The sequence below is a fragment of the Porites lutea genome, chromosome 10, assembly GCF_958299795.1.
Source record: "Porites lutea chromosome 10, jaPorLute2.1, whole genome shotgun sequence".
NCBI classification, from domain to species: Eukaryota; Metazoa; Cnidaria; class Anthozoa; order Scleractinia; family Poritidae; genus Porites; species Porites lutea.
Window position 1 is genome coordinate 9677842 of NC_133210.1, and position 14682 is coordinate 9692523.

General features: G+C 40.4%; 1 protein-coding gene across 1 annotated transcript; it reads right to left on the reverse strand.

Annotated features, from left to right (window-relative positions):
- Nucleotides 1–12217: 12217 nt before the first annotated feature.
- Nucleotides 12218–13584, reverse strand: LOC140950514 (beta-1,3-galactosyltransferase 5-like). Its single transcript, XM_073399754.1, has one exon. It carries the CDS (start codon nucleotides 13427–13429, stop codon nucleotides 12356–12358), a length of 1074 nt encoding a protein of 357 aa, XP_073255855.1. The 5' UTR covers nucleotides 13430–13584; the 3' UTR covers nucleotides 12218–12355.
- Nucleotides 13585–14682: the final 1098 nt, after the last annotated feature.

Below are 14682 nucleotides of genomic sequence, written 5' to 3' on the forward strand. Positions count from 1 at the left end.
GTTTAACCCTTTAAACCCTGAGATCAAAATTTGAATTCTCATTTGTTGCCCTATTCATTTCCTACAGAAGTAGTGGGGAGAAGTTGATAAAATATCAAGCAAATTTATCTTGTGTGATCTTGTCCGTAATTCTCATGACTACTCCGTTTTACTAAGCATTGATATTACAAGGAGAAATTTGATGCTGATCACTCTTAGGGCTGAAAGGGTTAAACAATATCGAAAGAAAGCACTTTCGTCCTTGTGTGTCTTTCGTGACTCATACAGTTGAGGTAATTCCGCGTGAATAGAATACCTAATGTCCCGGTCAATTCCAAAACCGCCCATTCCCGCCCCGTGCATTTGACTGGAGTTTTGCTCCGTATAGTAGGGACTTTCACCCCAAACCTTCTGTATAGACGAGTGCGTGAACCGGCTGGAATGCAGGCTACCAGGGTGACCGCTATAAATAGCTGATTCAAAAAAGGTTGCTTGGAGCATTGGGAATTGGGTATTATGAAGCTATTGTTTGGTGGTCACTTAAGTAAATCATCGCATTGTTCCATATGCCCATAACATTACATAACTAACATAACTTTATTACCGTATTTATATGGCGCAAAATACATGGGTATATGATCTAATGCCCTTTACATTACAATGCTTAAAATACTACGATGAAATGGAAAAAAAATTAGAGCTTTTCTAAATAGTTAATAAATGGATACTAGATAAAAATATTATATATATATATATATATATATGCATGCAAAAACTCTAAGTTAAAATACTATAGGTTATAAGCTAAAAGCAAATTTAAAATAATGAGTTTTTAACCATGCCATAAAAGTTTTGAGACTGCCCAAAGCTCCCAACTCGTCTGAAAGGGCGTTACACAGGGTCGACACGGCTGCAAAGAACGCCCTGTCTCCTGTTGTCTTCTTGGTCTCGTTGGGCAGATCGAGGAGTAAGTGTTTTGTATTTGATCGCAGGTTATAGTTTGACTGTGGCTTAAGTCTAATTAATTGATGAATATATGTGGGAGCACTACCATGTAGAGCTTTGAATGTGTATACAACCAATTTAAACAGGGGAAATGTGGTCAAAACGCTTGGTATTGGAGATGAGCCTTGCGGCAGCGTTTTGAACCGCCGTACAGAAGACTGTTACAGTAGTCTAGGCGTCCAATTACTTGTGCTAAAATTAGTGTTTGTGCACTCTTGCACAAAAGGTACTTTCTAATGCGTCAAATTTTGTATAGTGAACAAAAGGATAGACTACATGTTTTAGTAATGTGAAAGTTAAAATTCAACTGCGAGTCAAACCAAACTCCGAGATTTCGCGCCTTCTCAGTTTACAATAGCAACACTAGTATCACCAAAGGTCAGAGTTCCTAGGTTGACTTTGCTAAGTTGTTGGCGGGTTCCGATTTATAACATGTCCTCAGTTTTGTTCTCATTAAGTCCCAGTTTGTCAGCTTGCTTATGGCGCGAATACACTGTTCCATGGCATGTACTCCCTCTGCTTCATTGCCCAAATGCCCAATGTCCAATTACCAAAGCAACCCTTTTTGATTTAGCTGTATACAGGTCAACTTTGCAGAAAATATAAGGCAACTGAAAATAATTTTGGGAAGTTGTCCGGTGACCGTAATACAGAGGGTGATCTCTATATACAGGGCCGTTATATTCAGATTTGACTGTACACTGTTGTCATCAAATTCTTAGGGTCGGTTGTTTAAACGAAGTCTAACTTAGACCACGGTTTAGAAATCTTTGGACTTCTAAATCTCGTCCTTACTGGGTTATTTGAAGAAGACAATTTAATGCTTTTCTAGTCTACGCGACATGCTTTCATGAAACTGTTCACGATGAATTGTGTTTATATAAAAGCGTTCGGCAAATTGAAAATGGCTTTGAACGCGGTTTAGTAAAACACTGAGACCCTGTTTACATGGAGTGGGGGACCCCGGTCTGGTGGGGTAAGTTTCTTTTGTTTTGTGTCCCCCAGAGCGTGAAAACAAAAGAAACCAACCCCACTAGACCGGGGCCCCCCACTCCATGTAAACAGGCCCTTAAATAACTGGCCTTTAGAGTCCCTGCGGCATTATCTCAAAGGCGGCGTTTATTTCAAAATCACAGTTCTAAAATCACTGACATTAATAACTTTAGATCATAATGATTTGAAAATACCATGCAAAGGAGAGTGCTGTTTAAACAGCTGTTTAAAGTTCCAAAGTTTGCATTTTGCTGAGGTAGAATTTTAATTGTATTAATGGCGTACATTACCAAGTGTCACCAAGATGTTTTTTCATCTTCGAATAACCGCCCCATTCTTCTGATTGGGTGCGTTTTAGCCCGTACCTACTTATATGCGAGTTGGTTATGTTTTGAATCGCGTTGTTCGGCAGGAACAATTCAATCGATTTCTATGATTTTTGGCATCCTCAATAAAGACTGGCGCAATTTTAAGAAAATGTTATTTATTATCTTGTAGGTGAAGGCTTTCGATATATCGGCATATGATTAAAACTGAACTTGGAAACAGCTTTTTCTCTGATTTTAGCAAATAAGCCTCAGAACTCTCTATTTTTATATCTGCACGTTTGAAGTCAATCGTGACCGTAGAACTCGCTGCACATGCAACACTAACACTTTGTGAAAGTTGACGCACAAACAGAGGACGAGTGCCGACAGACTATTCCCTATCTGCAAGAGTATTCTTGCCCAAAGCTTTACTGCAAGAAATTGAGTCATCAAACTCCAGTACATCTAAACATCCATTTTTCAGCTGCACTGAAAGCCCTTGTGCTTGGTAATTTATTCAGCATTTTAGACTTGTCACCATATTCGCACGGGAAGTTTGCCACTTGGGGATAAAAATGAAGAAAAATATGATAATCGTTTTATTCTTCTTATTATCCCCAATTGCAAACTGCCCGTGCGAATGTGATGGCAAATTTAACAAGTTTGAACACAGGCGGCCCAGACGTAGTATGTGTCACTGAATGAATATATTAATATCCACATGGACAAATTAATGCGATGAGTCGTCGAAACTCCCATGGACTAAAATAGTCTAAAAGTCAAAATATAACAAAACAAAGCTAAGATACCTTCAACTGAACGTATCCTTGTCTTTCCTGGCCGGTTTAAGTGGCATTTTGTTGAGTTTTGAAATTGTAGGTACTATCCACTAAAGAAGAATTAAAGGCTGGCTACAAAACAAACAGACCATCTCCACGCGCCTTCACACGAAGCGCTATAAATTCGAGAATAATCGACGAATCCGCTCCAAATAACCATCGGCTAATCTGCAGGTAACGTGTGCTCCTGCTTCTGGCTCGCTTGCTCCACAAAACCCATCGCAACTGCACACTAATTGCTCGCTCATCAACAACCACTGTTGACCTTTACGCTTCGATATGACCGCAAACGACCAGGTTTAATACGCGACGTGAATATTCAAGCTTAGCGACCGCGTTCGCGCAACAATGCAGCACTTGCTATGGGAGGGATGGGACTATTGCTTCTAGGTCAATCGACTGACCGAAGGTTCGCTGTGTTAGTTTTGACCAGAAAACAAAAGGCGATCGCGGGACCGTTCGTAAGTTTTCAACAGGGCAGCCCTGGTTTTCAAGTTCGAATTCTTCTAACGTTCGCTGTCTCAGCTGCTATCACATTGTTCGTCCAGCCGCTTGCATAGGTTCTTGACTCTACCAGACTTATTTGCTTAGATTAACAACGTCTTACTCCAATATGTTGTCCAAACTGGTGAAGGAGGACGAGAATTTTCCGCCCAGGAAAAAGGCAAAATCTGGCCCCCGCTATGCAGCTGAATAGAAGATACAGCTGAAGATATCGTAAAGTAAAATTTATGTGCGCGATATGTTTTATTATTATTATTATTATTATTATTATTATTATTATTCTCAAAACTCAGGGGCATCCAACGATGATTTCCCCCCTAAATGCATTGAAAACACATTTAAGGCTGTCCAGAGTACTTTTGATCGAAAAATGCATTCTAAACAGCGCTTACTTAAATTTAGTCAGGAGGGCTAAAAGCGAAGCTAATGATTTTTAGTTTGCTCATACTAAATATAAAATATATCGTGTAATGCTAAGCGGAGAGGGCAACGACACAGGGCCACCCAACGACTACTTTCAATTGAAAACACTTTTGTAGCTATTCATAAAGTACTTTTAGCTCTATAGAAATGCATTCTAAGTGGCGCTATAAAATTTGCATCTCAGTGTTCGGCCATTCTAGAGAAACTTGAGTCTTTCGAAATTACGAGGAATTCAGAATTATTTTCCCGAAAATTTAAGATGCAGTTTAGCGTATTACGAAGGAGATAATTTTTCAGATACCTTCTTTCATCACATTTTTGAATTCGAAAATTTTAGGATTCCATTTTACTCTCTACGAAAATAGCCTAACTCGGTGAGTAAAATGTGAAAAATTAAAAGTTGGATGTCCTTGACCAGAACTGTGAAAAACAACAATAGGTCTAATTGCAGCACACTTTCTTGTACATTTCCTTGCCGTTGATTTGCATGACTGCAACGTGAAACGTCCAGAAACTTCCTGGTTTTCACTTTTTATGGATAAAATGTGGTACATGTTCTTGTTCACTTTTTCCACTGCCGCTCATTTTTTTTAGCTCCGCTATAAGATTGGTATCTGTTCGGTCCTCCTTGGGCAAATTGGATCTTTTTAAAAATTACAAGGGCTTCAATATTATTTTCCCGATTGATTGACCTGGAAGCAATAGTACCATCCCTCCCATAGCAAGTGCTGCATTGTTGCGCGAACGCGGTCGCTAAGCTTGAATATTTACGTCGCGTATTAAACCTGGTCGTTCGCGGTCATATCGAAGCGTAAAGGTCAACAGTGGTTGTTGATGAGCGAGCAATTATTGTGCAGTTGCGATGGGTTTTGTGGAGCAAGCGAGCCAGAAGCAGGAGCACACGTTACCTGCAGATTAGCCGATGGTTATTTGGAGCGGATTCGTCGATTATTCTCGAATTTATAGCGCTTCGTGTGAAGGCGCGTGGAGATGGTCTGTTTGTTTTGTAGCCAGCCTTTAATTCTTCTTTAGTGGATAGTACCTACAATTTCAAAACTCAACAAAATGCCACTTAAACCGGCCAGGAAAGACAAGGATACGTTCAGTTGAAGGTATCTTAGCTTTGTTTTGTTATATTTTGACTTTTAGACTATTTTAGTCCATGGGAGTTTCGACGACTCATCGCATTAATTTGTCCATGTGGATATTAATATATTCATTCAGTGACACATACTACGTCTGGGCCGCCTGTGCAAATACAAGGGTCTTCGTAGCCTCCCATGCAAGCGTTTTTAGGGGAGCTCGTTTTTCATCCTTCCCCACAAGGGAGGGATGAAAAACGAGCTCCCCTAAAAACGCCTGCGTGGGAGGCTAGAGTTTTCGTTACAGCTGAAAATGGATCGGTTGAAGTACTGAACAGTTGGTGACTTTACTTCTCCTCAAGACGGGAACCTTCGGTGCTGAGGGACCGGTCATTTATTAGAGGGAGGGGGAGGGGAGTGAGCTGGTGCATTAAAATTTTCCTATACATAATTTCCCGTGGGCCTGTTCTTGCTACTGCATAACATAATGTGGCCCCCTTTGAGTCTGCACATGAAATAAGATGACCTAAGATGACCTGCCCTCAAAAAGTTCAAGTTACGTTCATTAATGTCTGCCTCTTAGGTATGTCCAACGTTGAGGTGAAACGTTTTTTAAGAAAGAGAAAGGAATATTTAACAGAAAAAGAGGAGGAATGTGATGCAAATAAAGAAAAATCTAGTGCATCAACACGGTTCCCTCTTCAAGTCATCAAACATAGAGTTTTGGGGGTATTGAATTTCAAAGGCCAAGTAATAAAAATACGCGTCCTTAAGAGCAAACCAAATATGGCTGGATCGATACTAAACCCAAAAACGGACAGAGCAAAGTTGAAAGAAGTGCTGCCCAAATTCTACGAGGCATGTTATGAGGGTCTCAGTGGGGTTAACCGATAGGCGTAAAACGGCCAAAAATTTAGTCGATAGCCGTAAAAATTGAAAAATTTTAACCGTTAGCCGTAAATAGGGTAAGAAAGAGTTAACCGTAAAAGAAATTGTTCCCTGTATTTGTTAGTTTTAAGGAAGGTGCTAAACTCACTTATATACTTTGACTGCGTACGCACGTTAGGCCAAGCGCCTAGCTTTTAGGTGTTGACCTAGGCCACCTAGACCTAGGCTCCATTTCTGCCGCCGCTCTCTCGGGGAACTAATTTTTTCCATAGCGAAAATCTGGCTTTTTGCTGGGGATTAATATTTGAGATTTTCTAAAGGTCGTGCCCTCGAAATAACAGCAACACGCAGAGATGTCACTCTTTGTAACACGTCGACGATAAACAACAATTCCATGTAACAATTCTCTGTTTTTCTCTAACGCTACGGCGTCTTCCCACGCAATCTCGGTGAAGGCATTTCGGTGGCGTATCTGAGAAAAAAACTTGCTCGGACCACGTGACCCGAAACGCATCAGCCGCGCGAAATAATGAGGCCTACGGACAAGGCAACGGCAGACAGTCGTTCTGTACAGTCCTTCGCTATCATTAAAAACACTTGACATAGGAATTGTTTTACACTGGCCGTTTTAACACTACAGCTAGAAATGGATTATCCATCTGAGACTAGCCTGTGTACAGTCACCCCCTCCCCCGCAGACACTCCTTCTCCCCTCCTCCTTCTCAGGGGAGGGGGCGGCTGTACACAGGCTGCCTGAAATGGATAATCCATCTTCAATTAAATTGTCCGTCAAAATTGACGGAGAAAGCCAGGCGGAATGTTCTGATTCAAAATTAAAGCCATTCCATTTTCAAATTAAGACGTATTACCTATCTGACGCGAATTATCAAACGGATAATCCGTCTCACCCGAATAATCCGCCTCTTAGTGTGAAAACGGCCATTTCTGTTATAAATGAATGTCGCGCACCGGCCTTGAGTTAAGCGTTTGCGTCAGTCTGCTTTTGCTTTTTCACAAAGATTATTTTTAAATTGACTATTGACATTTGTATGGGCAAAATAATATTAGAAGTGGAATACTTCATCAAAAGTATGATCTATCAAATGTTAAAATTTTTCAAAAGAATGGCTTATTTCATCCCGAGATGATCCTAAGACCTTTATTTTGCTTTAAAGATGCAAAAAAATACCGGTTTATTAATATTTAACTCCTTGAAACAAAAGAAATTAATTTTTAACTTTGTTGTTAACCGTCACGGGAAAAAATTAACCGATAGCCGTAAAAAAGCCAAAATTTTAGCCGATAACCGTAAAAGGCACCACCCCATTGAGACCCTCTGTTATAACAAGTGTAAAGATGCTCGTGGATTCGTGAAGCTATTTCACTGCGAAGGAAGACGCCAATATAAAAGCCATCAACATGTTTCATAGATTTCCGCAACTGTTGACGCCATGTATTGAGCAACAGAAATCCTGGTGCTGCGGGAAAGTTTTTTGACGAGCAATATGTTCACATACCATGAGACGAATTGATTCTAAGAGGAAATATGCAAAAGCTAGTTAAAGTGCAAGAGGAATTTGAGAAAGAAAGAGCAAGATATCAAAGATCACCTAAACAGCCTCTATTCTAAGTAATTATATGGCAAACTTAAAGATGGGAAGGGGAGCCAAAGAGATTTTGACGAGGAAAGGATCACAGTGCTGACAATGTTCAGGAAAAAAATTATCCAAAACATTCAACATCTACAGGATGTAGAGAACAAATGTAAGGATATGTTTTGTGGACAGTTCTGAAGTTTAAATAAAAAAAGCTTTGAAAAAAAGAAAATAAGAGAAAGGCACAGAAGAGAGAAGCTAGAAAAGAAGAGAATTTTAGACTACGAGCAGTCTCTCTTTTTTCTGTAGTCCGTCGAGCAAAACGCGAGACACGCAAATGGCCACGCGCGAGACTGAAACCGGAAGAAAAAGAGAGACTGCTCGCAGTCTAATAGAATTTGGGTTTAATCTCCAAACTACATGTACTGTCTGATGGTGAGATTCCAGTTAAGGAAGTCAATGTGGCTGCTCTAATATCCTTAAAAGGGACACAAGTTTACTGGCTGGAGAAAATGATGGAAAGAGGGCTTATAAGTGATCAAGCTTGTACACTAATTAAAGAGTACTTGCCCTCTATCAGCTCTTCAAACAGTGAATCAGAGGACAGTGATACTGAGTAATACTGAGCACTACATGAAGTTTATTTTTTCAATGTGAAAGGACTGCTATACACCATGTTATGTTGGTTTGTTATGCCATCATTTTGATAATAAATAATATTTGACTTGTTGTTGATTCCTTCAGTGTTCTTTCTTTTTTGTGGAACGGAAATTGGAATGCACAAAAATACATGGCCCCTCAGAAATGGTCGCACAATTTTATGCAGCCCCCCTTTTTCAGGTGCACAAAAAGGTATGACCCCCAACCCATTTGCACCAGCCCCCCCCCCCCCCCCCCCACCACTCTAATAAATGACCGGTCCCTAAAAACTGGTAGGCGATTTCTGCAGATGCTATATTTTGCGGTATTGAGATTTATTTTCGAAAAGAGAACTGCAAAAACACAGTAACTTTGATAAATAGAAGTTCCTTAATGTTGCCCTGCATTCAGCATAAAGTAGTTCAGTTCTTGTATTGCGGACTGTATTCGCTGTAGGTTTCTGATAACTCTGTTTTTTGCAGTAAAGCTTTGGGCAAGAATACCCTGGCAGATAGGAGATAGTCAGTCGACACTCTTCCTCTATTTGTGCGTCAACTTTCACAAATGTGTTACCTTTGCATTTTGAGGTTAAATTTGATCATACTTTGATATGGCTAAGGGTGAGTTTGACATGTTGTACTTATGTGCTGGGGGAAGGAGGGGGGGCTATGATATTTTCCTTTGATAAATCAACGTCTCTTGAGGGGGGGTCAGAAAAAAAACCCTGAGATGATCAGGGGGGGCTTCAAAAAAATGAAAGGAAAAAATAAGGAAATCATCATAGCCCACCCTCTAGATGAATTATGAATGCTCCCTAAATGAAGTAAAAGCGATAAAAGTTATCAATAAAGTGTAAATATTGTTACCTGGAGTCGTTGCCTTTGTTTTTACGAAGCTTCAGCGCGATTTGAGTACTTTTACATCATTTGACCTGACAGTGTAGTAATAAGAGACAAGGTAGGACAGAATCGCTCCATCTATCTTCAAAGCTGCTCAGGATCAGCTCTAAATTTCACGCGAAAAAACAATCATACTTTCATTTTACGCCACCAAATCCACAAAGTGATGCCTTGAGATCACCTTCCTGCAGTGCGTTCCGGTAAACCTTGCGTCTGGATCGCATAACTCGATCGAAAAGATCAACTGCGGTTCAAAAATCGGCGCCATTTATCCGTGAGTAGTAAATGTGTAACATTTCAACCGTTTTGTCGCTCGGCGGTGACTGGGCGCTAGCGTCAAATAATAACTCACGGGGAGAGGCTGTACTGACATTACTTCGTTAAGACAATCTCTACGCACCCACCTTCCAGCAAGGTCGGCTTCTTTGTTTTGTTTTGTTGCTTTGTTCATTGGCCGAGTGAAAACAAAGAAGTCTCTTATTATCATTTTACGCCACCGAATCCGTAAAGTGATGCCTTAAGTTCACCTTCCTGCACAAATTCTGCAATCCGTTCCAGTAAACCTTGCGTCTGGATCGCATAACTCGATCGAAAAGATCAACTACGGTTCAAAAATCGGCGCCATTTATCCGGGAGTAGTAAAAGCACAGGTGGCCCAACCGTAATATGAGAGTTTGTATGGAAAAAATAGTTTGAAACTTAGATGAAATAAATGAAGCAAAAGTGATAAAAGTTTTCAATAAAGTGTAAATATTGTTACCTGGAGTCGTTGTCTTTGTTACGAAGTTTCAGCGCGATTTGAGTACTTTAACATCATCTGACCTGACAGTGTAATAATAAGAGACTTCTTTGTTTTCACTCGGCCAATGAACAAAGCAACAAAACAAAACAAAGAAGCCGACCTTGCTAGAAGGTGGGTGCGTAGAGATTGTCTTAACGAAGTAATGTCAGTACAGCCTTTCCCCGTGAGTTATTATTTGACGCTAGCGCCCAGTCACCGCCGAGCGACAAAACGGTTGAAATGTTACACATTTACTACTCACGGATAAATTGCGCCGATTTTTGAACCGTAGTTGATCTTTTCGATCGGGTTATGCGATCCAGACGCAAGGTTTACCGGAACGGATTGCAGGAAGGTGATCTCAAGGCATCACTTTGTGGATTCGGTGGCGTAAAATGAAAGTATGTTTGTTTTTTCGTGTGAACTTTGGAGCTGATTCTGAGCAGCTTTGAAGATCGATGGAGCGATTCTGTCCAACCTTGTCTCTTATTATTACACTGTCAGGTCAGATGATGTAAAAGTACTCAAATCGCGCTGAAACTTCGTAAAAACAAAGACAACGACTCCAGGTAACAATATTTACGCTTTATTGATAACTTTTATCGCTTTTACTTCATTTAATTCATCTAAGTTTCTAACTCTATTTTTCCCATACAAACTCTCACATTACGCCACAGGTCGCCCATATTACGCTTGGGCTACCTGTGCTAAATACACACGTCGGTTAAATAAGTAAATAAAGCGCGCGCGCATTAAAATTGTCTGCGCACACACACAACCTACTTCAACAAGAATACTGAAATAATTAAACTAAGAAAGGATATAATAGCGTAGGGCGCGAATAACGTCAGAGTGACTAATTTGCCATTTTTGTCTTAGTTTTGCCATTTTCCTCATTTTAATGACAAAAGACAGACAAACATAACATTTTAATGACAAAGGCCAGACAAAAGTGAGGAATTCGCTTATGGTAATTTCAGTTTGTTTGTCTGAGTTTCTATACCAAAAAATGCCCCAGGATATGTTTCTTGGCATATTCAATTTTCGAAAGTTTTGGCTAAATGGAAAGCGGTCATATGCACAGACGAACGTGTCTTTAAGTCCGTTAGTAGCAAAAGTTTATTTAGTCAAACGGCAGTAATTTTTGCCGGGGGGACCCGTGATTAGCCAGGTGTCTACAATGCGAAAGTTAACTATCGCTGCTAACTCCAGGCCTTTTCCTTACTGCCTTGACATTAATAAAACGCGGTACGAATCATGAATATAACAAAACGCACTAAAATCATGGGTTGCACGTGACGTCACCAAAAATCAAACTAAGAAACTATCGTTTCTTCTGAGTTTCTACTTTCACGAGGTATTACAGTACCTAAACACCTTTACATAAACAAATTTTTGGTTCGAAAGGGTTCTTCGTTTTGCGAGAGAGGACGCTTGAGTTTGCAGGCTTTTGCGTGACGCGGCATTTAGCTGGCGGCCGTGAAAGCTCTTATGTGGGTTAAAAACATTACCGATTTTGGGTGATTTTGCAATCTAAACATCCCTTGTCTCAGAATAAATATTACTGTAATCTTTAAGAGTTCCTCAAGCGAAGAATTCACGCATTAGTCGGAAAACTCGTAAACAGTTGTTTCTGTTGGTATCCGGCGGCCATATTGGTGTTCCTGAAAGGGACACCAACATGGCGTTTTCATACAAAGCTTTATAAATTTAGGTAAACCGTTTTTCCCAATATCTCGCATTTGAAATATTTCACAGACCTGATTCTTGGCAATGGTTTTTGTATATTTATCTTTTTTCATTTCCCAGATTCTAGTCCTTCTGTATTGAATGGTTTGCATTTTTATTTTTCATTGCGTGACAGTGCAAGCCGAGATTAGGGAGCCATTCAGTGCACAGGCGGCCCAAACTCATTACATGAACGCGGACGTGACTCTTGCTTGCGAGCGGTGTTGTGTTACAAACGGTTATTTACAAAGGCTTGTATGGGATCGATCGGTTTTTCTTAAAAGAGATAAAAAAATGTTATGTTTTTAAATAAAATCGACGTACCTTATTGCCTTGTTGTATTCTTTGTTGTTTACCCGCGTCTCAGGCCGTTTTGAAGCGTTTTCGGCGAGTTTGCGCTATTTTGGTGTTCTACTGCTAAAAGAAAAGTCTTTCTTTTAGCAGTGGAACACCAAAATAGCGCTAACTCTCCGAAAACGCTTCAAAACGGCCTGAGACGCGGGTAAACAACAAAGAATACAACAAGGCAATAAGGTACGTCGATTTTATTTAAAAACATAACATTTTTTATCTCTTTTAAGAAAAACCGATCGATCCCATACAAGCCTTTGTAAATAACCGTTTGTAACACAACACCGCTCGCAAGCAAGAGTCACGTCCGCGTTCATGTAATGAGTTTGGGCCGCCTGTGTTCAGTGGTGCGCAGCAGAGTGAAAAAGTTGGAATACACATTCTTCTGTGACACCATGCCATACGATTGCACTTTGATTGTCAAAGTTGCAAGGATCGTCAGGCCAGGGAAGATACAATCGAAACCCGTAGTTATTTGTCCCACGTACACCGGCTCTTTCCGCAAGCATTCCAACGTAAACATCGTCAATTTTAAACGGCTTTACAACTTGATATAAGTTTACAAACGAATGGACTACATCGAAGGAGAGGACAAATCCAAACCCTGGGCAGTAATCGGGGTAGAAGTCGGGTTCATACTCTTCTTTGGTCACTTCCCATTTGTCTCCTTTATATCTTCTCACTGGAAGTTTTTGCCAGAGCAATCCCATGTACAATTTATATTTAGGCATGCTAGGATTAGTTAAATTGGAAAGTAAAGCGCTCATGTTCACAAAAACATCGTCATCTACTTTTAGAAGAAAAGAGAAATTACAATATCTGGAAGCCCATTCAAAACCCATTTGTATCTTTAGGGTTTGATTCCAATAATCGTCAAAGTAATCTGCTCGAATAAGATCTCCGAAGGCGTCACCTTCGTGTAGCAGCGATTCCGACAGGTTGCGGTCTCGCGTTTGAGCAACAAGAAAATATGTCTTCCACCAAGGTTTCGTAGAATTCTCAGCCCCCCAAGTTAAACGGATGCCTCTCCTCCTTCCGACGTTAGATGGAGCAGAAGAGACCAGAATAAGCAGGAAGTAGTCTTTCAAACAAATACTTGTTGTAATCAGAGTTGTATGATGTTTATTAGCGTGTGCAGAGGCCAGATTATCGTATTGCCTGTGATGTTCGTAGGAAAAAGAGGCGACGGTCAGATTTGTCTTGGCAATTAAACTTGACTTGTTTTCTTCAACGTGCGGGGAGCGCTCGAGTCCTTGCTCGAAAGGACTGTCTAGTTCAATCGGCACTTTCAACATATCAACAGAATAACTGACGGTTTTGGATCGAAACGTGGCCTTCCACCCAAAATATCCAAATGATGCAACAACGAAGACGAAGCACATGGATCCTCTGAAGAAAACTCGTCGGCTGCGCATATTTGATTTTTGCACTTACAACGTTTGAATCCGTCTCCTGTCCGACGAAAAAGAATTTTTACGTGTTACCGAATCAACAGAGCGAAGCTTTTCAACTCGTTCCACACCGTAATTTCGCACGCAAAAAATAGATGCTTTGAGAATATAAATTATTTAATGCTTTCAATACTGGAGGTATTCTTCCGGGTTCCCTGAGGTGAAATACCTTGCAAGTTTGCCGCATAAACACCCGGGGGCCCGGGCATAATCATAACAACTTTCTTTCTACCAGACATGTTTCGACCGTACTTCCATCATCTTCAGTGTTACATATTTTGAAATCGCCGTTGAATTTAAATCGCGCGCGACGTTACAAGTTTGGGAACGAAGACGCCATTATCAAAGATATCAGAAAACAGTCTTCACACTGTATTTAAATAAACAAAGATAACTAGTAATAGTTGACACTACAGCTGCCCCCGTTATGTATATTGTCGGTCAATAGTGTTCTTGCTGGTTGTGTAGCTCTTTGAAATATACCGATTCATAATGAAGATTTTCATACATATTCCATACAATAGGTGAGATAAATACAGGAAACGCAAGGTTCCATGCACAGTTTCAGCTCGATTTACACAGCTTTGATCAAAACATTCTCAGTTTCGAGAATAGTTTATTCTAAACCATAAGAAAAGATTTAATTAGAAGTTGAATTTTTCGCTATTTCTCTTTCCCTTTTTACATTCAGTTCATTTCATTTGCTGGAAAGTAAGCCTTAGAAATTAAAAGGACGTTTGATCGATTCACGCTAGCCCATTCGAGTCTTATTTGAAACTTTATAACGGAAGGACATCTGTGAGCAGGGAACAAGTCAGCACAGAATTTGATTGTCGGCAAATTTCTGTAAATGTCCATCAATCTACTAGTGCCTGGTAATAGCCGTTGTTCACTCGTCTTGCTTGTTTGGGGCTGAGTCTTATTCCGGTCAAAGAGAGAGAAAGAGTGTCTGGCATACCCTGGTCCCAGAGGTTTTTCTTGATTTTTCTTCGCGACAGAGATCAAGAGCAAGCCACGAAGCGGCGACAACAAGTCGCAAAAGCGACGAGGAGAGAGAGAAACACCTCTGGTTACCTTGGCCTCAAATCTCACTTTCATGCAGACGACAGGGTCAGGATCTGACCCTCGAGCGTTGATTGGTTGATATTTTTTCAAACACGTAAACCAATTTGATTGGCTCGTTTAATTGTAACTACCGAGGGGACGCTGAGTATTTT